General features: G+C 43.3%; 1 protein-coding gene across 7 annotated transcripts in view; it reads left to right on the top strand.

The window, feature by feature from the left end:
• nfixb (nuclear factor I/Xb) overlaps positions 1 to 26,818 on the top strand; it is a 437,817-nt gene that overhangs the window by 370,083 nt on the left and 40,916 nt on the right. For 6 of the 7 annotated variants that reach the window (XM_072564242.1, XM_072564240.1, XM_072564239.1 and 3 more), the window contains 2 exons: positions 12,065 to 12,212; positions 17,568 to 17,659. In XM_072564242.1, coding sequence (XP_072420343.1) covers positions 12,065 to 12,212; positions 17,568 to 17,659 — 240 coding nt within the window. The remainder of the gene's footprint in view (positions 1 to 12,064; positions 12,213 to 17,567; positions 17,660 to 26,818) is intronic. The other variant, XM_072564241.1, reaches the window with a different exon arrangement.

Below are 26,818 nucleotides of genomic sequence, written 5' to 3'. Positions count from 1 at the left end.
TCATGGGATAAGGTTGTCACTGACTGGGTCAGCATTTATTGTCCATCCCAGAGGGCTTTCATTTCTTTGTTGAGATTTCATAGTGATTGATACAACTTGAGTGGCTTGCTAGGCCATTTCAGAGGCCAGTGGAGAATCAACCACTTTGTTATGGGCCTGGAGTCACATGTAGACCAGACCAGCTGAAGATAGCACATTTCCTTCCCTGAAGGACATTAATGAGTCAGATGGGTTTCTCCCCTGACGATCGGCAATGATCACCAGTAGATTTTTAATTTTGTTTTAAATAGAATTCAAATTCCACCATCTGCCATGGTGGGATTTGAACTAGGTCCACAGAACATTAGCTGAGTTTCTGGATTAATAGTCTAGATACTATCACTAGGTCATCACCTCCTCATAAAATGGTGATCTCATAGAATCATAGAGTTTTTACAGCGCAGTAAGAGGCCTTTCAGCCCATTGTGCCTGTGCCAATCATCCTCAGGATTAACAGTGAATTCCAATTCTGCACACAAGGTTCACAGTACAGCTAACTGTGGTTTGGATGCTTGTTACAGTTGTATAGATTGTCTTGCTTTTCTTCCCTGGTTTCTGATACTAAACATTTTCAGACATGTTAATTGTGTGGATTAAACACTGGAAAGAACGCATCAAAACAGGGAATCTAACCCTCAGCACTGTTCTGAAAACAATGAAGGAACACACTTCTCACCTTCTTCTTAGTACCAAAATGTAGCAGTGCATGGGTTAAAAGAACTGAATGAAATTCTCCTGGGAAACCTTTTAATGGACTCATTAACCTGTCTTTAATGAATGGGTTAACATCTGTGATGAATAAAAGACCAAGTGGAATTCGATGCAAATATCAAACGACCCAGAGAACCTAAACCTCAAAATCACCATTCCCATTTTTCACTCATGTTGAATTTTCCAGAGAATGTACTGATGGGGGATTTTCAACCCCCTGCACCCTAAAGGATTGTAAAATTTGTTTTAGATTAATTCTGTGCTGTGTGAAAAAAAACATCCATCTGCGTTCGCATTTTGCCTGTGTCTGCATTTCCAGTCATGCTGCCCACTGCTGGCAGGGAAGTGCAAATTACCGTGTGACATGTTGACATAGGCAGTTTCCATTGTTGATGCAGATATTGGAATTTACATTGGAAAAATAAAAACAGCCATCAGAATGTTTAGCTCGAAAATAGAAACAGAATTAAGTCTGCACAGGCCACTGCTCACCTTTAGCCTTTGCTTCCCTGAATTAAGACTGCACATCACCTTGACTGTCAATATGAGACCGACTGTGTATGGCTCAGTGGGGAGCACTGTTTAAAGGAGTAGAGCAGTTTTCCCTTTTATTTATGTATTCACATATTATGGGCATCACTGGCCAAGCCAGCATTTATTGCCCATTTCTAATCACCCATAGAAAGGTGTGGTGTTTCTGAACTGCTGCTAATGTGTAGCTTTCAAAGTTTTGACCCACCCACAATGAAGGTACAATGACATAATTCAAAGTCAGGTTGGTGAATGACTCAGAAGGGATTATGGAGCTGGTGGTATTGCCGCGTACTTGCTGCCCTTGTCTTACTAGGTGATACAACAGTGGAGCTACAACAACAACTTCTCCTTATAGAGCGCTTTTAACCTCATGAAACTTCCCAAGGTGTTCCATGGGAGTGTTATGGAGCAAAGTATGACTCTGAACAGTGTAAAACCAAATGGCCAAAAGTTTGACCAAACTTAGGACTTTAAGGAGTATTCCAAAAGAGGCAGGTAGGATAGAGAGGAGGAGGGGGTAGGGAAGAAAACTCCAGAGCTTGGCACCTAGGTAACTGAATGTATGGCCACTGAGGGTGGAACATTTGTATTTATTTATTTATTCATTCACAGCATGTGGGTGTCACTGGATAGGCCAGCATTTATTTCCCATCCTTAATTGCCAAGAGTTAAGAATTAACCTTGTCAATCTGAGTCCAGAGTCAGACCACGTTAGGATGACAGGTTTCCATCCATCAAGAGCATTAGTGACCTCGGTGGCTTTTTACAACAATCATCAATGGTTGCATGGTCACGTTGAGGCTAGGTTTTTAATTGAACTCAAATTTCACCATCTGGCAGAGTGTGATTCTGAAGCCATGTTACCAAAGTATTAGGCCGGGTCACTGCATTACCCACCCAGTGATAATTCCATTGGGTCACCACTTCCTCATCCTTACTAAGATCAGGGATACAGAACATCTCAGATTGAAGCAAATTCTAGAGATACGGAGGAATGAGGCCATGGGGTGATTAAGAAACAGGGAAGAGGACAGTTGAACTTGCGGTGCACGTGATATCGTAGTAGCCAAGTTTGAGAGTGACTAGACTGAATTACTGAACTACGTTGTGTGAGGGGTTTGAATGCATTGCCCTGTGTTTGTGAATGTGCTCAGATTGACTTGAACTTAACTTGACACATCATTGGACTCTGCACAGGTGCCTGACTGTGTCACCAGCAATTATCCTTTGGAGCACCCATTTTGCGCTAAACCACTGCCTGGAGGGGCACAGTGGTAATGCCCCTTCCTCTAAGTCAGGAGACCTGGAATCAAGTCCCACCTGCTCTAGAGGTGTGCTGTAAAATCTCTGAACAGGTTGATTGAAAAAACCTAAACCACTGCCTCCAATTTAGAATGAATCTTCCAATATTGCACCATTTCAAAACTGAAACAGCTAGGCAGAGAGCTCTCTGATCCAGGAGCAATTTAATCTTCACTTGCCCCAGCAAGTTTGCAAAAACCTTCAAGAGAGTTTAGTGAAGTGGCTGGAAACATTATTAAAATTACACTTGCAAACAGTATTTACAAAGAGCTAATAATCCCATCTATGGATGGAAAATATGAGACTTGTGTTGAGGTACCAAACGATAGGAATTTAAACACACATAACCTGCCAGGCTAGGGAGCACTTCAGATTGGACAGCTAGGTTCTTCCTGGCTTGTACTGGTCTCAAACCACACCTGAGGCTGCAAGAGGTCCCAAACTTAGTTAGCCCAAGTAATAATGCCGTTGTTGCCAAACCTTTATACGCAACATGCTCTAAACTGGCACCTTCTTCTCAGAAAATCGACTGCCTCTTCCTTTACACTCTGATGCCCAATCTTGTAGCCTGCTTCCCATTGGAAGACTTACTTGTGAATTGATCACCAGTCAGTGATCAGGTCCTTCATTCAGGTCCACAGGGTGTAACTATTCAAGGAAATATTTTGCGTTGGTTGTGACACTTCAGACAGCAAGAAGGTACTGATTCCCTCAGCTTCAGTCACGCCAATTCAAAGCTTTCATCTTCACTCCTGGCATCCAAAGGGTTCGCAGTGAATTGCTAACTCAAGATCCATTGAATTTATATATTTTTTATATGCGTCAGACCTTTAGCCAACAGTTGATAGGTGCATGTAGAGAAGTTGCATTATAGCCAGGGAATCTTCACTGCATGGGGCCACTACATGAGTGATGAATCAACTGAGTCATTGTCTAGTAAATGAGCAGATAAGGAAATTAGGCACTCCTGGCTGGTTTCTCTCGATACTTGAGGTCATCCAAAATTCATTCACCCATGTCCCTATCCCACTGTGCATGCTGATCCAATTTGGCTCCCAGTCAAGCAATGTCTGGATGCTAAAATTCTCATCCTTGTATCATAGTCTTGGCCTCATCCCTCCCTAAGTCTGTCATCTCCTCCAACTGTACAACCCTGCGAGATATCTGTATTCCTCTAATTTTGGTCTATTTACTAATCAATTACAATGACAGTGACAAGCTCAGGAATTGCCTTCCTACTTCTCTCTGACTCTCCATCATTTTCCACCAACCATTGACACATTCCTTATAAAGCAGCCCTTTGACCCGTTTCACTTAGTATCTCTTTATGTAGCCTGACATCACATTTTGTTTTATGATGCTCCCAAGAATCATCCTGGGACTTTTCATTACATTAGAGGTGCTGTATAAATATAAATCTAATGGGAGTCAATTATAAAGGATGTAATAGAACATTCAGAAATGCATATGACAATCAAACAGAGTTAACATGGCTTCATGAAGGAGAAATCATGCCTGACAAATTTCATTTCCAAAGCATAAGGATAGCTGGTGGCTCAGTCATTTGCACAAATACCTCACAGTATTAGGGACCTGGGTTCAATTCCAACTTTGGACGAATGTAGGGAGCTTGCACATTCTCCCTGTGTCTGCATAGGCTTCCTTTGGCTATTCTGGTTTCTTTCCACAGTCCAAAGGTGTCACTTTGGAACATTATGTGCAATTCTGGTCTCCCTTCTATCGGAAGGATGTTGTGAAACTTTAAAGAGTTCAGAAAAGATTTACAAGCATGTTGCTAGGGTTGGAGGGTTTGAACTATAGGTAGAGGTTGAATAGGCTGGGGCTGTTTTCCCTGGAGTGTCGGAGGCTGAGGGGTTACCTTATACAGGTTTATAAAATCATGAGGGGCATGGATAGGGTAAATAGACAAGGTCTTTTCCATGGGGTAGGGGAGTCCAAAACTAGAGGGCATAGGTTTAGGATGAGAGGGGAAAGATATAAAAGAGACCTAAGGGGCAATGTTTTCACATAGAAGGTGGTGCATGAATGGAATGAGTTACCAGAAAAACTGGTGGAGGCTGGTACATTAACAACATTTAAATGGTATCTGGATTGGTAAATGAATGGGAAGGGTTTGGAGGGATATGGGCCAAGTGCTGGCAAATGGGACTAGATTAATTTAGGGCATCTGGTCAGCATGGACAAGTTGGACTGAAGGCTTTGTGTCTGTGCTGTACATCTCTATGACTCGATGTGCAGGTTAGGTGGATTGGCTGTGAGAAATGCAGGGTTACAGGAACTGGATCTGGGTGGGATGCTCTTTGGAGGGTCAGTGTGGACTTGATGGGCCAAATGGCCTGTTTCCACACTACAGGGATTCTATGATACTGATCTATGATAAGTTTGATAAGACACTACACAGAGGTCTACTTAATAAAGTAAGACCCCATGGTTAGCATCACTAGGGGATCGGTTAACTAAAAGAAGATAAAGAGTTGGGGTGAAGGAGACATTTTCAGGATAGCCACAAGGATCAATGCTGGCACCACAATTATTGGCAATATATATTAATGACTTGAACGAGGAAAGTGAATGTACTCTGGCCAAGTTTGCAGATGATGCAAAAATAGATAGGAAGACAAATAGTGAGGATGACAAAAGAGTCTGCTGAGGAATGTAGACAGGTTTTGTGAGTGGGCAAAGCATTGGCACATTGAATATAAATAATGGTGATGTGAGATTATGTACTTTGGCTGGAAGAATAGAGGAGCTGACTATTATTTAAATGGAGAAAGACTGCAGAAAGTTGCAGCACAGAGGGATTTGGGAGCTCTCATGTATAAATCACAAAAGGCTAGCATACAAGTTCAGTGGGTAATAGGGAAAGCAAATGGAATGTTGGCCTTTATTTCAGAGAATAGCATATAAAGTTTAGGGAGGTTTTGCTAAACCTATTCAAAATGCTGGTCAGACACAACTGGAACATTGTGAACAATTTTGGGCCCCTTACCTAAGGAAAGAGATACTGGCATTGGAGGCAGTCCAGAGAAGGTTCACTAGGTGTATTTTAGGTATAGAGGGATTTTCAAATGATGAGAGATTGAAGAGGTTGGGCCTGTACTCACTGAGGCTTAGAAGAATGAGAAGAGAGCTAACTGAAACGTGAGATTTTTAAAGGAGTTTACAGGGTAGTTGTGGAGAGGTTATTTCCCTATATGGGAGAATTGATGACCAGAGGGTGTAATTTCAGAATAAGGGGTCACATATTGATAAGGAGGAATTTCTTCTCTCAGAGGGGAATGAATCTGTGGAATTTTTTACCAAGAGGGCTGTTGAGGCTGGGTCATTAAGTATATTCAAGGATTGACAGATTTTTAATCAGGCAGGGAATCAAGGGTTATGGGGATAAGGCAGGAAAGTGGAGCAGCCATGATCTCATTGCATTGTGGGGCAGACTCAATGGGATGAATGGCCTCTTTCTGCTCCCTATGTCTTACAATCTCAGCAGCTGTCAATGAAGTAAACTCACTGCCTTTTGAAACTGAATGACACTGCAAATGGTTAATAGTCAAATTCCACAGGCATGACGTTTGGTTAATAGATTGAAACACTAAAAAGTATTAAAAATAAATAACACCACTGTGACAGCGATTTTTTTCTCTCTTTCTCTCCCTGTCTCTCAGTTGGCCACAGGAAGTGCAAGCAGGATAAACTTCCTGTCAACCACAAATCAGGTTGCTAGAGGCAGTGGCACCATTCATTTCCCTTGCCACAGAAGTTGGCTTTGTGAGAAATTCATTCTCCAATACAGAGCTCCATTTTACACCTCACACTCCCCTGTGTAATGCTCTGCTCAGGTCACTGAGCCTGGTTGCATCGTTCACTGTACAAGTTGTCTGATTTTCTCCACCTGGAGAGATCATAATGTTAGTTACAAAGTGGGTGTTAATTTGTGAAAACACGACATCATTTCTTTTAACACACGTGCCACATTGGAGTAAACCACACAAACTTCACTTGGAACAACCCACTGCTACACTGAACTCACATTAAGGGCCTTTAGTTGAGAATAATGCAGTGAACATCATACAGAAATGAGAGAGGCAGCCTTTATACTAGCTCAACCCAGAGACTGAAATACTTTTTAATGCACCAGCAATGACCCTGAATTTGTACTGGAAACTGAATTTAATGTTATTTTCTTGAACTTTACTCCCATCTCCCACCAGCCCTCTGGCTCAGTATGGGGTCATAGATTCATAGAGTCATGCAGTATGGAAGCAGACCATTCGATCCAACTCTTCCATGCTGGTGAGGTATCCCACTCTGAACTGGTCCCATTTGCTTATGTTTGGTCCGAGACAGGAGTCTGCATCACACTATCCTATCCAATGTTCAGATTGGTATTAAGTTTTGGAGAGAGACAGAGAGAGAGAGTGTGTGTGTCTGTTTGTGTGTGATAAACAGAGTTGGTGATGGGTGAGGGTAGAGGGATGTGAAACCAGAGCCATTATAGCTGCAACCAGGCCTGCCCTGCTGCTCAGTGAGATGGTGATGTCAACTCATAGAGTCAGGCTACACATAAGAGGCTCTTTGGCCCATTGTGTCTGTGCCAACCATTAATCCCACTTTCCAACACTTGGCCCATAGCCTTGAATGTTATGACATTTAAAGTGCTCATCTGTGTACTTTTTAAAGGTTGTGAACTTTCCTGCCTGTAATACTCTCCCAAGCAGTGCGTTCCAGATTCCCACTACCCTCTGGGTGCTTTTCCTCAAATCCTGTCAAAACCTCCTGCCCTTCGCTTCAGATTATGCCCCCTTGTTACTGACTATTCAGCTATTTAGTCAATCCTAAGCTTCCGGCAATGGTGTGTTCTCTCTCTGTGCTGATCTCTTTACTGTGTAGCAGTGGGAAGAAAACTATTCTAGTCATCCAGGGAACCCAGCGAAATGTTCTGGAGGCGTAGGTTTGAATCCCACCATGGAATTTAAATTCAATGAATTGAACATCTGCACCTGAAAGCTAACCTCAGTCACGATGGTCAGACAAGAATTGTCAGTTGTTGTAAAAATCCATCTGACTCACCAGGATCATAGAGATTGGACAGGTACATGACTTGAACAGGTTTAGAGCAATATGAGCCAAGAGCAGGCAAATTAGACTAGTTTGTTGAGGAAACCTGGTTAGCATGGACGAGTTGGGCGGAATGGCCTGTTTCTGTGCTGCATACCTAATGTCCTTTAGGGAAGCAACTGTGTTATCCTTACCCGGTCTGACTTACATGTGACTCTAGTGCCACATGATAACTGACTCTTACAGAATTGTTATAGTGCAGGGGAAGGGCATTCAACCTATCGTGCCTGTACCGGTTCTATTTTTCAATCTCCTGCCTTTTCCCTATTCAGGGCAATTGCCAGTGATGCCCACACCCCATCGATAGGTTACAAAATGCCAGCGCGCGCGGCACAATCTAATAGCAATGGGGTTGGCAGATGCTGAATTTGCTCCTGGGAGACTTTCCAATGCCACCATAGAATCATAGAGTCACACAGCATGGAAACAGACCCTTTGGTCCAACTCGTCCAGGCTGACAAGGTTTCCTAAACTGAACCAGTCCCATTTACCTGCATTTGGCCTATTTCCCTCTAAACCTTTCCTATTCATCTACTTGTCCAAATGTCTTTTAAATGTAATTGTACCCACCTCTACTACTTCCTTTGGCAGCTTGTTCCATTTATGTACCACTCTCTTTGTGAAAAAGTTGCATCTCAGCTCGCTTTTAAATCTTTCCCCTCTCACCTCAAACCCTCTAGTTTTGGACTCCCCTAACCTGGGGAAAAGTCCTTTGCCATTCACCTTATCTACGCCCTTCATGATTTTATAATTCTCAATAAGGCCATCTCGGGTGACCGAATCAACATGGACATTTACTATAAATCGACCGACTCTCACAGCTACCTAGATTACACCTCCTCCCACCCTGCCCCCTGTAAAAACGCCATCCCATATTCCCAATTCCTTCGTCTCCGCCGATCTGCTCCCAGGAGGACCAGTTCCAATACCAAACAACCCAGATGGCCTCTTTCTTCAAAGACCGCAATTTCCCCTCAGACGTGATCGACGATGCCCTCCACCGCATCTCCTCCACTTCCCACTCCTCCGCCCTTAAGCCCTGACCCTCCAATCGCCACCAGGACAGAACCCCACTGGTCCTCACCTACCACCCCACCAACCTCCATATACATCGTATCATCCGTCGTCATTTCTGCCACCTCCAAACGGACCCCACCACCAGGGATATATTTCCCTCCCCTCCCTGATCAGCATTCCAAGAAGACCACTCCCTCTGTGACTCCCTCGTCAGGTCCACACCCCCCACCAACCCAACCACCACTCCCGGCACCTTCCCCTGCAACCGCAAGAAATACAAAACTTGCGCCCACACCTCCCCTCTTACTTCCCTCCAAGGCCCCAAGGGATCCTTCCATATCCGCCACAAATTCACCTGCACCTCCACACACATCATTTACTACATCAGCTGCACCCGATGTGGCCTCCTCTATATTGGGGAGACAGGCCGCCTCCTTGCAGAACATTTCAGAGAACACCTCTGGGACACCCGGACCAACCAACCCAAGCACCACGTGGCTCAACACTTCAACTCCCCCTCCCACTCCACCAAGGACATGCAGGTCCTTGGACTCCTCCATCGCCAGACCATAGCAACACGGCAGTTGGAGGAAGAGCGCCTCATCTTCCGCCTAGGAACCCTACAACCACAAGGGATGAACTCAGATTTCTCCAGTTTCCTCATTTCCCCTCCCCCCACCTTGTCTCAGTCCCAACCCTCGAACTCAGCACCACCTTCCTAACCTGCAATCTTCTTCCTGACTTCTCCGCCCCCACCCCCACTCCAGCCTATCACCCTCACCTTATCACCCTCACCTTAACCACCATCCACCTATCGCATTTCCAACGCCCCTCCCCCAAGTCCCTCCTCCCTACCTTTTATTTTAGCCTGCTGGACACACTTTCCTCATTCCTGAAGAAGGGCTCATGCCCAAAACATGGATTCTCCTGCTCCTTGGATGCTGCCTGACCTGTGCTTTTCCAGCAACACATTTTCAGCTCTGTTATTATATTGAGCCAATCCCCAACTTCCACTCCTGTTTTTCTTTAAAGTACATTCACGGGAGAAAAAAATGTAATGGGTATTTCTTCAGTTGGTTGATAGGGTTGGCAAGTGGAGGAGAATGATGTGAGGTAGTTCACAGGCAGCATATTGGAATCAAATAAAAGCGCGATGTGATCTGGGATGCGCTGGTCTAAAAGAGTGGTTGAAAGAAGTTTCAACAGCAACTTCCCAAATGGAATTGGATAAGGACTCATGGGTAACAAGATGCAGGGAAGAGCAAGAGAGTGGGATGGAAGTTCTTTCAAGGAGATGGCATCAGCATGATGGGCCAAATAGCCGCCGTCTGCTCTAATATTCTACGAGCAGCCATGGCAGGAGCACAGGAGCTTCTGATGGACAGGATAGATGCTCCATGTTGACCTTTCAGCATTATTCCATCCTCACTTGAATATCCTACTGATTGCTGACCCTCTATTCCAGTGATTGCAGGGAAATCCATGCCTTTGGGCATGAGATAGAGTCATAGAGACATTTTGTACGGAAACAGACCCTTTGGTCCAAAACGCCCATGCTGACCAGATATTCTAAATTAATCTAGTCCCATTTGTTAGCACTTGGCCCGTATCCCGATAAACGCTTCCTATTCATATACCCAGAGCTGAAAATGTGTTGCTGGAAAAGCGCAGCAGGTCAGGCAGCATCCAAGGAACAGGAGAATCGATGTTTCGGGCATCAGCTATAGCTGATGAAGGGCTAATGCCCGAAACGTCGATTCTCCTGCTCCTTGGATGCTACCTGACCTGCTGCGATTTTCCAGCAACACATTTTCAGCTCTGATCTCCAGCATCTGCAGTCCTCACTTTGTCCTATTCATATACCCATCCAGATGCCTTTTAAATATTATAATTGTACCAGCCTCCACCACTTCCTCTGGCAGCTCATGCCATACACGTACCACCCTCTGCTTGAAAAAGTTGCCCCTTAGGTCCCTTGTAAATCTTTCCCCTCTCACCCTAAATCTTTGCTCTCTAGTTCAGGACTCCCCACCCCAGGGAAAGACCTCATCTATTTATCCTATCCATGCCACTCCTGATTTTATAAACCTCTGTAAGGTCACCCCTCAGCCCCTGACGCTCCAGAGAAAACAGCCCTAGCCTATTCAGCCTCTCGCTATAGTTCAAACCCTCCAACCCTGGCAATAACCTTGTAAATCTTTTCTGAATCCTTTCAAGTTTCACAACATCCTTTCTATAGGAGGGAGACCAGAATTGCACACTCTATTCCAGAAGTGGCCTAACCAATGTCCTGTACAGCTGCAACATGACCTCCCAACTCCTATTTTCAATGCTTTAACCAATAAAGGAAAACATACCAAACGCCTTCTTCACTATCTTATCAATCTGTGACTCCACTTTCAAGGAACTGTGAACCTGCACTCCAAGGTCTCTGTTCAATAACATTCCCCAGGACCTTATCATTAAGTCTATGAGGGTCCAGCCCTGATTTGCCTTTTCAAAATGCATTTATCTAAATTCAACTCCATCTGTCACCCCTCACCCATTGGCCCATCTGATCAAGATCCTGTTGTACTCTGGGTAATCTTCTTCGCTGCCCACTGCACCTCCAATTTGATGAGAAAAGAAAAATTTGGGTCTTTTCTGCAGCTAGTGATGTTGAAAGAAATGCTTGCAGGACTCTATACTGTATACCCAAATAGTAGTTTTCTCACGAATGGCAATTTATAATAAAAGCTGAATAACTCCAAACGAACACATTTTCTAGATGTAATTTAAACTTTTATAACTAGAAGGTCCAGCAGGTTAGATTACGAGAAGGCAAAAAATTGAAAAATGCAGAGGGAGATTCAATACCCATTAACATTCCAATCAAGTGAGAAATTCAGCAAGCACCCCTGCCCCCCAAGTGCAAATCCCTCTGTAACTGTGGGTCGGCATTCAAAAGAAATCCCAAAATCATGTCATTGGCACTCAAGGGGAGCTGGATGGACGTTGCTCAAGAGCTGGCACCCAGTCATTAAAAGTGAAAGAACACAATGAGTCTGTTTCATTTATTTCTTTTTCTAGGTCCTGCAGAAGTAGAATGGTCTTGATGGATGGGGGGGGGGAGGGTGTGGGGGAGGTGGCGGGGGTGCGGGGTGAGTGTTAAGTGTTTTGTGGGATTTGATGGGGGAGGAGCTCGAGACCTTGGAACTGGACTGCAATATTGTCAAGGCATCAAACTGTTGGTCAGGTCTCTGGCAAGGGTCCCACTTGTCTTCTACTGTATTAAACTACGTGTCTTCTTTGCTTGTTTTCTTTTTGTTCTATTCCATGTTCACAGCCAAACGGTGGCAGCCAGGGCAAAGTTGCGGGGTCTTTTCTGCTGCCGCCACCACCCCCAATGGCCAGACCCGTCCCCCTTGCAATGTCTGACACAAAATCAACCAGTGCGTCCCCAGAGGGAGGAGCCACATCACCTACATCACCGTGTAAGTGAAGGAGAAAGCTCCTCTTGTGTGTGCGTGTGCGTGTCCAAGGATGTGTGTGTGTCTTTGTCTGTTCTGATGACATGACCCTTCTCACATTCCTTAGGTATCAGATCTAACTCCCCCAGGAGCATTCCTGGTCACCCATCCGATTTTAACCTCAGGGATACAGTAATGTAGCTGTGGTACATCCTAGCACCATTCCCCAGCACTTAATTTAAACAAAACAGATTTTCCTTTATCCACCACCCCCCCGACCCTGCACAAGGCAGGGGATGAAGGTAAAGTCTCCCAGGCTGCTTTCTTGTGAGAGTCATGGATCACCACACCTCATTCAGCGCCAAGAGGGTGAAGAAGGAAAGTCCTTTACAGCAACCTCAACCAGTGTGAGAATCAAATCTGTGCTGTTGGTATCATTCTGCATCAGCAAACTAGCCAGCTAGCCAATTGAGCTAAACCCTGAGCTGTCCCAAAGGCAAGGACAGTAAATGACAGGGGACAGAAAACAATAAGGAGAAAGTGAGGACTGCAGATGCTGGAGATCAGAGTCGAGAGTGTGGTGCTGGAAAAGCACAGCAGGTCAGGCAAGAGATGAAAAGCTCTTGCCCAAAACATCGATTCTCCTGCTCCTCGGATGCCGCCTGACCTGCTGTGCTTTTCCAGCACCACATTTGACAGAAAACAATAAGCCCATTGGAAGTTTGCAAACCCCAAAGTGCTTCATGCTGCCTCAGCAATTCCTTTACTATTCTGGCAGATTTTCTGCTGCTTTATTTCAATCTACTCAGGTTCCTTTTTATTATTTTCTGGAATGATATTGTTTATTGCATGGAGTGTATTCACACTTTGAGCCTTAGAACAAACCAATTACAACGAGCCATAATCGTTCCTTGCATAAGAAGTGCTCAGTGCTTGAACATTAATGTGTGCAATTTGCACCTCAGAGAGAAAGAGAGAGAGAGAGAGAGGGGCCTTACCATTTCTAACTGGCAGGGAACATCTCAATACACTTCAGAACGTATTCTGTTGTTAATAGTTGGTGTTTTTCTGTAAGTGTTTTCAGACTGAGGCAGAGAAGGTCAAATATTTACTGTTAATAATACCCACTCAGTATGCTTATATCTGATTCCTCTCTCCAATATTTTAATGGAGGCGGTGGTACAGAGAATCTGTAACTCTGCACCACTTTTGGCCCAGCATGCTATTGCTGGCCTTCCAAAGTATTCACCTCTTAGTCCCTTTTCCCATATTCTTTTAACACAAACCTCTTTGAAATCTCAAATCTAGATTCTGTCTCTCCTCCCAATCCACTTGAATTATTCCATGTTGAATTACACCTGCAGCCAGTAATAGAACAAACTTCAAACTGTTTCCCTTTGTGCTTATGACACGGAGTCATATTTAACTTATGCCATCTCTGAGGCCGTGAAATCTGGTGGTGCAGTCTGCTCCTCATCCAAAGCTCCAGGTTGACACTCTAGAGATCCGGGTTCAAATCCTACTATGGGACTCGTAGAGTTTAAAACTCAGTTTAGAAATCTGGAATCATAAACTGTCATTGATTGTTGTGAAGATCCATCTGGTTCACTAATGCCACTTTAGGGAATTAAATCGGCTATCCCTCCCCACTCTGGTCTGCATGTGACTCCAGACCTGCAGCCATGTGGTTGGTTCTGAACTGCTCTTTAAAATAGACAGCACCTTTCAAACCTGCAACCTTCATTACTTAGAAGGACAAGGGCAGCAGATACATGGGAACATCGCCACCTTCGAGTTCCTGTCCAAGGGTCATGCCATCCTGACTTGGAAATATATTGCTGTTCCTTCAATATCGCTGGGTCAAAATCCTGGAATTCCCTCCCAAGCAGTGGGTGTCCCTGCATCACAAGAACTGCAATGGTTTAAGGACGCAGCTTACCACCACCTTTTCCTGGGTAAGTAGGGATGGCCATTAAATGTTGAACTAGCCAAGTTACTCCCTCATCCCACAAATAAATTTGAAAAATGGTCTCACGAGCCACTCAATTCAAGGGCAGTTAGGCACGGCAGAAAATATTGGCTGTGCCAGCATTGCCCATGTCCCACAAAATAATTTCTTCTTCCTCTCTAGCTGTGGACTCATCAGCCAGTGAAAATATTGGCAATGTTATCAGAACTGGTATAAATGATTCATATTAGTGTCTAAGTTAACGCGCCTGATCAAGAAAATGCTATTTGTCCAGTAAAACCACCAACAGTAACTTCAAGGCTTTGGATGTTAAAATGCTTATGGTTCCTGTGAGAGTGGTTAAACCATACTCATGTGGTGCTACTTAAAATTGTGCCTCCATCCTGAGTTATTGAGACCATAAAATGTAGGAGCAGAATTAGGCTATTCAGCCCATCAAGTCTGCTGTGCCGTTCAATGGAACCATGGCTTTGGTCTTTGAAATGAATGGGAGATTTGTCCACCATCTCCATTCCTACTCGAGTCCATTCCTAAACAAACTTGCAGGATTAATAAGTACATGAATTAGGTGAAGTGTTAGCCAATGATGCCCACATTACTTGATAAGGAATGAAGCAAAGAGGCCAACAATGGGCAGTCGAGGGAACCAGATGGCTGGATATTGCCTGTCCTTCTTATGTGGCTAAGTTTACATGGTGATGCCTATGTCTATATATCCACCCTGTGGGCACTGGTCCGGCTAAGATGCTTTGTCATTCCCCTGCATTCAATTTTAACTTGCGTTCCCAAGTTTTGTTTAAAGCTGATTACAGTGTGCGGGGGAGGGAGGGTGGGGGGGTGGGGGGGTTCTTGCTGGCACTTAACAATGATTGCTGTTTCTTAAAAAAGAACATGAAAGACTCAAAATGAGGTGGAAGCGAGTTTGTGCAAAGGTTGATCCAGCTCGATTAAACAACAATGGACCGGAGCCAAGTCCCAAGCTGTCCAGTTGAGAGAAAGCTATCATGCGTGTTTGATTCTTTTATAATGATGCTCCTGAGGACCTGCTGACCACAGAATTAAACCAAAGCTTTCTGAGCTGTCACACTTCACCAAAACAATTCAGACACAGAACCCTTAGAAGTTTAGGGAGAATCTGCACAGTGTGTTCCTCATTGCTGAATCTGCGATTTACAGCAAACCAATTTATCATGAGGAACAAGCCTTCATAATTGGGTAAAGCAAACCACAGAACTGTGGATGTGGAGGTCTGAAACAAAAAGAGGAATTGCTGGAGAAGCTTAGCAGATCTGGCAACATCTGTGGGAAGAAAGCAGAGTTAACATTTTGAGTGTGGTGATTCTAACAGTTCTGATGAAGAGTCTCCAGTCTCAAAATGTTAACTCTGTTTCCCTCTCCATAGATGCTGCCAGACCCACTGAATTTCGCCAGCGATTTCTGTTTTGTTGCTGCACAATTGGGTATTTGTTTAAAGTTTGTTTGGTGGATAGGCAGGGAATTCTGTGAGGAACCCTACTGAGTGTTTCTGCAAGATGATCTGCAGGGAATTAACTTCCCCTTGAGGCTGAGGTGATTCAGAGATTCAGAATGAAAGAGATTCAGAATTAAATTCCAAACAATTGCATTCATCCTGGGAACATGTGCGCAACACATGGGCAGGCCTGCAGGGATAAATGCCAGCAGAATGGCACCATGGTCTGAGAGGCCAGCCCAGACATTATGGGCCGATTGACTTCCTCCTGTACCATAACAAGTCTGTGATTCTCTGACATGGAGGGGTCCAAACTGTGGCAGCACGTTTGATTGCAATCTGCAAGTGATGGTGCAAACAAAGCGAGGGTGAGAGAAATCTTTTTCCACACAATTAGGGTCTGGAATACACTGGCTGAAAGTGTATTGGAGGCAGGTTCAACTCAAGAGGGCATTGACGATTAATTTGATAGGAATACGTTGCAGGAATACAGAGATTGGCACTATGTGATCAAAGTGGTGCTGGCACAATGTGCTGAATGGCCTCCTTCTGTGATGTAACAGTTCTGTAATGTTTAATGGGGAACTACAAATAAATGATGGAGGTGTGGAAGGAGTAGTGAGGCTGGTTAAATAATAAACTTTAAAGAAAGACATGGTGTCTGCTAAAGATTCCAAGGAAAATGCTCAGAAGGTCAATGCTAAGCTGTGCCATCACTAGAGGATTAGGAATAGCTTCTCTATCAGAAAGTCATTCTGAGGCTTTGCTCCTGATTGTTTCATGTCTCCTGCTGGGCAATGGAATTGTGGGAGGTCTTGGATGAGACAGGGTTATGTACAGATGATTAAATGTTATACAATAAAATAATGAACCCTTGGTCCCTGGGACAGGTGGGTGAGGACATGTGATATCAGTGACCATGAGTTTGTGTTTATTGAGATTATGGGGTAGGTTGGACAGGGAGCTGGGAGGTTATCTTAAAGCTTAAACCTTTCAGTGCACCCATTGCTACTTACCTTGTGGATTCACAACTTTACAATCTCCTTCTCTCCAGCTCACTCACTCACTTGCAGTCCCTTTGAATCACTCAGACTCACTCTAGATTCTCCCAGGTATAGCACCCCCATTGTGGGTGGGGGAGATATCCTGGGAATGTGGGCCAAAAAGATAGATGTTTCAAAATGGAGAAAAGCTCTTGAAATTGAGCACAGTCGGTCATCCTGCTGATCGGGTCAGAAGTGACATGCTCCCAGGTTATAGTCCAGCAGGTTTATTTGAAATCACAAGCTATTTGGAGTGTTGCACCTTCATCAGGACTTCACCTGATGAAGGACCAGTGTTCCGATAGCTTGTGATTTCAAATAAACCCGTTGGACTTTAATCCTGTGTGTGGACCTCTGACCTTGTCCACCCCAGTCCAAAACTGGCACCTCCACATGATCCTACTGATGGACAGTTAGCGCATAGCTCATAAGTACCTCACTTCATATGTTCTCTGGGTGACACGACACAGTTTGGTTGGCACCAGCAAGATCAATTCCACTCTGTCCACATTCCCACAACCCCAAACCTCCCCCCGCCACCGCTGTCTAACCAAGATGTCCCAAGGATTCAGAGAGAGACAGAGGGAGACAGACATAGAGATAGAGAGACAGACAGAGGGAGACAGACATAGAGAGAAACACACACACAGAAAGAGAGAGACAGAGAAAGACAAACAGAGAGAGAGACAGAGACAGAAAGAGTGAGACAAAGAAGGAGAGAGACAGAGAAAGAGAGAGACAGAAAAAGAGAGAGAGGCTGAAAGAGAGAGAGAATTTTGAGCAGTCCAACTAGAATGGGAAAAGGGTTTGTCAATTCCTTATCATGTAACATAAAGTCTTCCTCATACTTTTCTGACCATCTGAGGCTGTTTTCGTTTCTCTCTCTCTTTTTGCAGCATATTCAACGCCCAGCTCCTCCTCTGCAAACCGGTTTGTCAGTATTGGACCACGAGATGGGAACTTTGTAAATATCCCGCAGCAGTCACAGGTTAGTGGAATGCCTTCTGTTCACAATCTCCACAAAGTCCAGCTAGACAAGAGACATACGCCGAAGATTACTGTCAGGCACACCACACCGCTCCTGGTTATGGTGAATGTAGCAGCTTTCCTGGTTAGGTTTCAGTATGATATTACGAACAGCTGAATTCCTCAGAAGTTGTCCTCAGGTTAAGGAGAGGCGAAGCAATGTACACCATTTTGGGAAATTCTAGCACCTATTCATGAACTTTCCTGTCCCTGCTCCTGCTGACTCTTCTTTTTATCTTAGGTAGAAAAGCAAGCAGCAAAGGGAAAGCTTTCTCCCTCATCTTATCCTTCCAGAGTTGACATTTGGAGTCTGACAGATGCATAATGAATGAGAGATTTTTAGTCGTAAAAATATCGAGCAACATTGTTGAATCTAGGATCAAATCAGGGGTGAGAAAGGATTAGATCAAAGACGTGGCAAATCAGAAAATAAATGAAAAGTCACCATAGTCCCATTCTCTCATCTTAAGAGATAGAGAGAGAGGCAACTGGTGGTTGCTTAACCTGAGGGTCACCCCACCTTAGGTGAGGGGCAAGATTGAGAAGGCAGAACCTTCATGGTAAACTCAGTTGGCATAGGAATTGAACCCCACATCACCCAACAGCCATCTAGCCAACTGAGCAAGCTGCCCCCAGATCAGAGAGTAGGAGCGCATTAGATAGGGCAGTATACCTGCTGTAAAGATCGGAGATTAGAGAAGGAATGATAATGAGGACTACCCCCATCTTGAAAATAAATGAATCAATTAATTCTTGCAGGATTATTGGTCTCAATAGAGTTCAGTGGGAAAAGCAGCCTTGCATAGAATGGCATATATTTGCTGTTTGAAGAGAATGGAGGGATTGGATTGATTAAAACAGTGACGATAGTGACAGCGATTACTCAGAGAAGTAGAAAGGATGTAGCCAGAAGAAAACAGCAAGGTTATTATAGGAATACTTAATAATGATCCAACATTCCCTTGTCATGTAAAGGTAGACATTGCTGGAGAAACTCAGCAAGGTCTGGCAACATCTGTGGAGAGATAGAAAACAGAGTTAACGTTTCGGCTGTGGTCTTCCACAGTTATGGAGAAGAGTCATACCAGACTTGAAATGTTAACTCTGTTTTCTCTCTCCACAGATGCTGCCAAACTTGCCGACTTCCTCCAGCACTTTAATTGCTATTTTGGATTTCCAATATCTGTGGTCTTCCGCTTAGCTTAAATTGTGATATAGTGCCTGTATGAAAACCAGGGGATTTAAAAAGGTCCTCAAGAAGCCAGTATAATATAAATTTTTTCATTATTCATTAGTGGGATGTGGGCATCATTGGCTAGGCCAACATTTATTGCCCATTCTTCGTTGCCCTTGAGCAGGTGATGGTGAGCTGGATTCTTGAACCATTACAGTCTATGGGCTGTAGGGACACCCACAGTGCTGTTAGTAGGTCAGATATACAAAGCAGAGATCTGTGGGATACCATTACATAATGAGAAGGTGGTCAGCTATTGAGCACCCTCTTGCGTAACATAGAAAACCCATCCTGCTTCAGATTCCAGTAAAGTTTAATCTCTCAGATAAATTGCATAACCACAAAAATGTAAAGATGCTAGAACTGTAAAGCTTGATTCTTTCTGCAACAAGGCCTCCATCACCCCTATTACAAGCAAACTTACCAACTTAGGAGCAACATGCCAATCTATATAACTGAGAGTTGACCTTTCGATACCACAGATGAAATTCGCATAATCTCAGTCAAATAACCTGTGCTCAGGCTGAATCCAATAATCCCAGTAATGGGCTCTTTTCAATATCCTGGTGGGCTCCCAGCTCATTTTAAAGGAATGGGCAATATATTAGCAGCTTTGAACATGACCTTTGAAATCCATTCTTCCTGCTGTATGAGGCCATGCAAACTTCTCTTGAATCTCACTTGAGCTGCTTCACAATTTGCAACTTGCCCATCCACACTTCCTTCCATGATCAAATCTTAGTCACGATAACCAGAGCAAATGATTGCTTTCAGTTGCAACGGGAATACTGACAATCAGCATGAGGTCCTCCTCATGTGCAGTTGGATTCCTTACTCCCATCAGCTAAGGGATGGTAGTTGGCTGTGGTCTAGACTGAGTTGGGAAGTTTCTTGATCAATAGAAAGCTTTCTTTCCCTCCTCCCCCACTGCACATGTTCCCCTGATACCAGCCCTGATTGTGCCAAATATCACACCCATAACCAGCCGTGGGTGGGATTTAAACATCACACCTCTAGGTTGTAAGTCCAGCATCATAACCACTATACTGACATGCATTTAGCAGCTACTGCAGAAGGAAATCTTGCCTATCCTCTTGATGGCACAAGAGCAGTAATCTGAAGTGTTGGACGGCAGGCTTCTATTGGTTAGATTGGTTCAGATAAGAGAAAGTTGGAGGAATTTTGTGGTTTTAGTTCTTTAGGTCATTGCAAGGTTAAGCATATTTATTTATTTGACGCCAAGGAAGCTGGGAAGGATGGTTTGTTTAGACTTTGTTGTGGCTTGAAAATGTGCCAATAGAGAGAAAAATAACTGCAATTAAACAAGCTTGACCAGAATCTAAGACAGGATACGGTGAATATGCAGAAATGAATGGAATATTGTTCAGTGTTTGTTTTTGCATTGTTTAATGAATGCAATATGAGATGAACCCACAAGGCTGGATGCCAATTTATATAAGATTAAAAACAGGCTTTGTCATAGAATCATAGACCAATACAACTTCAACAGTGGCCATTCAGCCCATTATGCCTGTGCGACTACTTTGAGAGGTCCATCCAATTGGTCGAACTCTTTCTCCTAGCTCAATGCATTTCTTCTGCTTCAAGAATATATCCAATTCCTTGTTGATAGTTGCTATTGGAGCTGCTTTCAAAGTTGTTTCAGTGTCAAAAATCCATCGCAATCCTAAAACTGGCATTGAATTGACAGTGGGTGGCCTCATGACAGGTTAATGTGGAAAGTCAATGTGTCATTTTGGGCAAGTTGGAATTTTTTTTTTCATGGTTGGCATCGAGAGGTGTTGCAGTAGGTGGTGTGGTCTGTCAATTCACACTGTACCTGAAGATACAATCCAAAGGAGTGAAAAATATTGTACACTTAATATCGAGATATTGGTGACAGAGAAACATTCATCTTAAACTGTGGTATAAATGCAACATTTAAAAGGCAGCTGGATGAATAAGAAGGGTTTAAAGGGATATGGGCCAAGTGCTGGCAAATGGCACTAGATTAGTTAGGATATCTGGTCGGCATGGACGAGTTGGCCCAAAGGGTCTGTTTCCCTGTTGTACATCTCTATGACTATATGACACTTTGATAGTTTGCATGCATTGCTTCTAGCGTGTTTCTGGTATGTTTAAGATTATTAATTGAGAAACCAGGAAGAAGAAATCAGGATCCAAATTTGGGATTCATCAGAGATTGACAGATTTCTAGATATTAAAATCAACAAAGGATATGGGGATAGTGCAGGAAAATGGTGTTGACACGGTCAGCTATGATTGAGTTCAGTAGTGGAGTGGAATTGAGGGGCCGAATGGCATATTCCTGCTCCTGGTTCCTAGCTATGTTTCCGATGTGCAGTGCAAGATGATGAAAGCAGGAAAGAAGGGATACGGAAATTAGGAAATCCAGTTCGGGCCACCCACCTTGTGTTGGACGGGGTTGGAGAATGGTGACCGATGAAGAATTTCAGGTTAGACAATAACTGATGGCCCTTGAGGGTCAGTTATGAAGGTGCAAAAATATGCAATTTGGTGTATGTTGCACTGAGAAGGAGTAGCATAGGAAGATCCACAAGCACACGGATTTTATACTAATAGCAATAAAATAGGAAGATATGTATACGACAGAATGAGAGAAAAAAAAGACCAGAGGCACAGGGAGGATTAACTAACGGATAACAAGCTTTTGTTGCAAAAACAGAAATTGTTGGAGAAACTCAGAGGCCTAGGAGTTAATTCTGCTTTCTCTCTCCATAGATACTGCCACAACCTGCTGAGTTTCTCCAGTTTTCAGATTTACAGCAACCACAATTTCTTGTTTTCTATTTAAGCTTTTGTTGCACTTTGTCCATGAATGTGTCCCAGATATACCTGTGTGACAGGAGATTATACCTGCATGCTAGTGGATTATACCTGTGTGATAGTGGATTATACCTGCGTGCCAGTGTATTATACCTGTGTGCCAGTGTATTATACCTGCGTGATAGTGGATTATACCTGTGTGATAGTGAATTATACCTGTGTGACAGTGTATTATACCTGTGTGCCAGTGTATTATACCTGCATGACAGTGAATTATACCTGTATGCCAGTGTATTATACCTGCGTGATAGTGGATTATACCTGTGTGATAGTGTATTATAGCTGTGTGATAGTGACTTATACCTGTGTGATAGTGCATTATACCTGTGTGCCAGTGTATTATACTTGTGTGACAGTGGATTATACCTGCATGATAGTGGATTATACCTGCATGATAGTGGATTATACCTGCGTGATAGTGAATTATACCTGTGTGACAGTGTATTATACCTGTGTGACAGTGTATTATACCTGCATGATAGTGGATTATACCTGCATGACAGTGTATTATACCTGTGTGATAGTGAATTATACCTGTGTGCCAGTGTATTATACCTGCGTGATAGTGAATTATACCTGTGTGATAGTGAATTATACCTGTGTGCCAGTGTATTATACCTGCGTGATAGTGAATTATACCTGTGTGACGGTGGATTATACCTGTGTGCCAGTGTATTATACCTGTGTGACGGTGGATTATACCTGCATGATAGTGGATTATACCTGCATGATCGTGACTTATACCTGTGTGCCAGTGTATTATACCTGTGTGCCAGTGGATGATACCTGTGTGACAGTGGATTATACCTGCGTGATAGTGAATTATACCTGTGTGATAGTGAATTATACCTGTGTGCCAGTGTATTATACCTATGTGACAGTGGATTATACCTGTGTGCCAGTGTATTATACCTGCGTGATAGTGAATTATACCTGTGTGATAGTGAATTATACCTGTGTGCCAGTGTATTATACCTGTGTGACAGTGGATTATACCTGCATGATAGTGAATTATACCTGTGTGCCAGTGTATTATACCTGTGTGACAGTGGATTATACCTGTGTGCCAGTGTATTATACTTGTGTGACAATGGATTATACCTGCATGATAGTCGATTATACCTGTGTGATAGTGAATTATACCTGTGTGACAGTGTATTATACCTGTGTGACAGTGGATTATACCTGTGTGATAGTGAATTATACCTGTGTGACACTGTATTATACCTGTGTGCCAGTGTATTATATTTGTGTGACAGTGGATTATACCTGCATGATAGTGGATTATACCTGTGTGATAGTGAATTATACCTGTGTGCCAGTGTATTATATTTGTGTGACAGTGGATTATACCTGCATGATAGTGGATTATACCTGTGTGATAGTGAATTATACCTGTGTGATAGTGAATTATACCTGTGTGACAGTGTATTATACCTGTGTGCCAGTGTATTATACTTGTGTGACAGTGGATTATACCTGCATGATAGTGGATTATACCTGTGTGACAGTGTATCATAGCTGTGTGACAGTGGATTATACCTGTGTGATAGTGGATTATACCTGTGTGATAGTGGATTATACCTGTGTGACAGTGTATTATACCTGTGTGCCAGTGTATTATATTTGTGTGACAGTGGATTATACCTGCATGATAGTGGATTATACCTGTGTGACAGTGTATCATAGCTGTGTGACAGTGGATTATACCTGTGTGATAGTGGATTATACCTGTGTGATAGTGGATTATACCTGTGTGCCAGTGTATAATACTTGTGTGCCAGTGTATTATACCTGTATGATAGTGGATTATACCTGTGTGACAGCGGATTATACCTGTGTGACAGCGGATTATACCTGTGTGATAGTGGATTATACCTGTGTGCCAGTGTATTATACCTGTGTGACAGTGGATTATACCTGTGTGATAGTGGATTATACCTGTGTGCCAGTGTATAATACTTGTGTGCCAGTGTATTATACCTGTATGATAGTGGATTATACCTGTGTGACAGCGGATTATACCTGTGTGATAGTGTATTATACCTGTGTGCCAGTGTATTATACCTGTGTGACAGTGGATTATACCTGTGTGATAGTGGATTATACCTGTGTGCCAGTGTATTATACCTGTGTGATAGTGGATTATACCTGTGTGCCAGTGTATTATACCTGTGTGCCAGTGTATTATACCTGTGTGATAGTGGATTATACCTGTGTGCCAGTGTATTATACCTGTGTGATAGTGGATTATACCTGTGTGCCAGTGTATTATACCTGTGTGATAGTGGATTATACCTGTGTGATAGTGGATTATACCTGTGTGCCAGTGTATTATACCTGTGTGATAGTGGATTATACCTGTGTGCCAGTGTATTATACCTGTGTGACAGCGGATTATACCTGCATGATAGTCGATTATACCTGTGTGACAGCGGATTATACCTGTGTGATAGTGGATTATACCTGTGTGATAGTGTATTATACCTGTGTGATAGTGGATTATACCTGTGTGCCAGTGTATTATACCTGTGTGACAGCGGATTATACCTGCATGATAGTCGATTATACCTGTGTGACAGCGGATTATACCTGTGTGATAGTGGATTATACCTGTGTGATAGTGGATTATACCTGTGTGACAGCGGATTATACCTGTGTGCCAGTGTATTATAGCTGTGTGATAGTGGATTATACCTGCATGATAGTCGATTATACCTGTGTGACAGCGGATTATACCTGTGTGATAGTGGATTATACCTGTGTGACAGCGGATTATACCTGTGTGACAGCGGATTATACCTGTGTGATAGTGGATTATACCTGTGTGATAGTGGATTATACCTGTGTGACAGCGGATTATACCTGTGTGCCAGTGTATTATAGCTGTGTGACAGCGGATTATACCTGTGTGATAGTGGATTATACCTGTGTGATAGTGGATTATACCTGTGTGCCAGTGTATTATACCTGTGTGACAGCGGATTATACCTGTGTGATAGTGGATTATACCTGTGTGCCAGTGGATTATACCTGTGTGATAGTGGATTATACCTGTGTGACTGTGTATTAGAATTGTATGACAGTGTGTTTTACTTGAAAACATTTGTGATATATCTGTGCGTCATTGTGTTATAATTGTACATCAGTGTGTTATTTTGTTATACCTGTGTGTCAGTGTGTTATACCTGTGCACCTATATTTGTATGACAGTGTATGTTATACCTGTACAACAATGTGTGTTTGACCTGTGTGACAGTGTGTGATAAACCTATGCAACTATGTGTGTTATACCTGTGAGACAGTGCATTACGGCAATTTGTTATACCTGTATGACAATATTTTGTACCTGTTGGCCGGTGTGACAATGTGAGTGTATTAGATCTGTTTGACAGTGTGTTATACTTGTGCAACAGTGTGTGTAATAACTGTGTGAGAATATGTTTGACCTGTGTGTCAATGTATTCTACTTGTGTGACATCATGATATACATGTGTGGCTGTGTTTTATAACTGTGTGACTGAATGTATCCCATGTGTTAGTGCCTTTACACTGCGTTATATCTGTGTGACAGCATGTGTTATATCAGTGTGTCATTGTGTGCTATACCTGTGGGTCAGTGTGTTATACTTATGTAATAATGTTCTATTCTTGTATGACAATGGGCTGTATCTGTGGGTCAGTGTCAATTATACCTGTATGACAATGGGCTGTACCTGTGGGTCAGTGTGAATTATACCTGTGTGACAATGGGCTGTATCTGTGGGTCAGTGTGAATTATGCCTGTATGATAATGGGCTGTACCTGTGGGTCAGTGTGAATTATACCTATATGACAACGGGCTGTATCTGTGGGTCAGTGTGAATTATACCTATATGACAATGGGCTGTATCTGTGGGTCAGTGTGAATTATATCGGTGTGACAGGGTATTTTGACAGTATGTTATACTGGTGTGACTGTGTATGTTATAATGCTGTGACATTATAGCATGATTATGTGTCTGTGTGTGTTGTATGTGTGTATCACTGTGTTATACCTGTTTGGGAGTGTGTTTTAACTGGATTAGATTAGATTAGATTCTCTACAGTGTGGAAACAGGCCCTTCGGCCCAACAAGTCCACACTGACCCTCCGAAGAGCAACCCACCCAGACCCACTCCCCTACATTCACCTCTGACTAATGCACCTCATGCTACGGGCAATTTAGCATGGCCAGTTCACCTGATCTGTACATCTTTGGATTGTGGGAGGAAATCTAAGCACCTGGAGGAAACCCATGCAGTCACGGGGAGAATGTGCAAACTCCACACAGACAGTTGCCCGAGGGGGGAATTGAACGCGGGTCTCTGGCGCTGTGAGACAGCAGTGTTAACCACTGAGCCACTGTGCCGCCCCTGTGGGACATTATATTATACCTGTGTGACCATGTTTTATACCCGTGTGCCAGTGTCTTTTACATGTTTGACAATGTGTTAAACTGTGTGACAGTGTGCGATACCCATGTAACACATGTTATACCTGCTTGTCAGTGTATTATACATATATGACAGGGTGTGTTATATTGGTGTTACAGTGCGCTATACATGTCTTAACAGTGTGTTATACCTGTGTGACAATGTTTTGTTCCTGTAAGTCAGTGTGAATTATACGAGCATGACAGTGTGCTACACCTATGTAACAGTGTATTCTTCTTGCATGTCAATGAATGTTGTGTGACATCGTGTGGTACACCTGTGTGAAACTGTCAGAATTGTGTAACTCTGTGTGATACATCTATATGTAGCTTCATGTTGCACCTGTGTGAAATAGTATATTATGTGGGTGTTAACCAGACCACATCATTATGGCTTGTTCTGATTGAGTGAAGTTGCAGGAAATTATCAGCCAATTTTATATCTCGCCCAATCTTTATTTCCTTTGACTTTGACTCACATCTGAGCATACTTTCGGCTGAACCATGAAGTGAAGCTGAACAGCTGAAATGGGTTGGCAGTCATTTCCAGTCACTGAAAATATGAA

This window comes from Chiloscyllium punctatum, chromosome 46, assembly GCF_047496795.1.
Source record: "Chiloscyllium punctatum isolate Juve2018m chromosome 46, sChiPun1.3, whole genome shotgun sequence".
Taxonomy (NCBI): Eukaryota; Metazoa; Chordata; class Chondrichthyes; order Orectolobiformes; family Hemiscylliidae; genus Chiloscyllium; species Chiloscyllium punctatum.
This window is presented reverse-complemented; position numbering and strand designations above follow the sequence as displayed.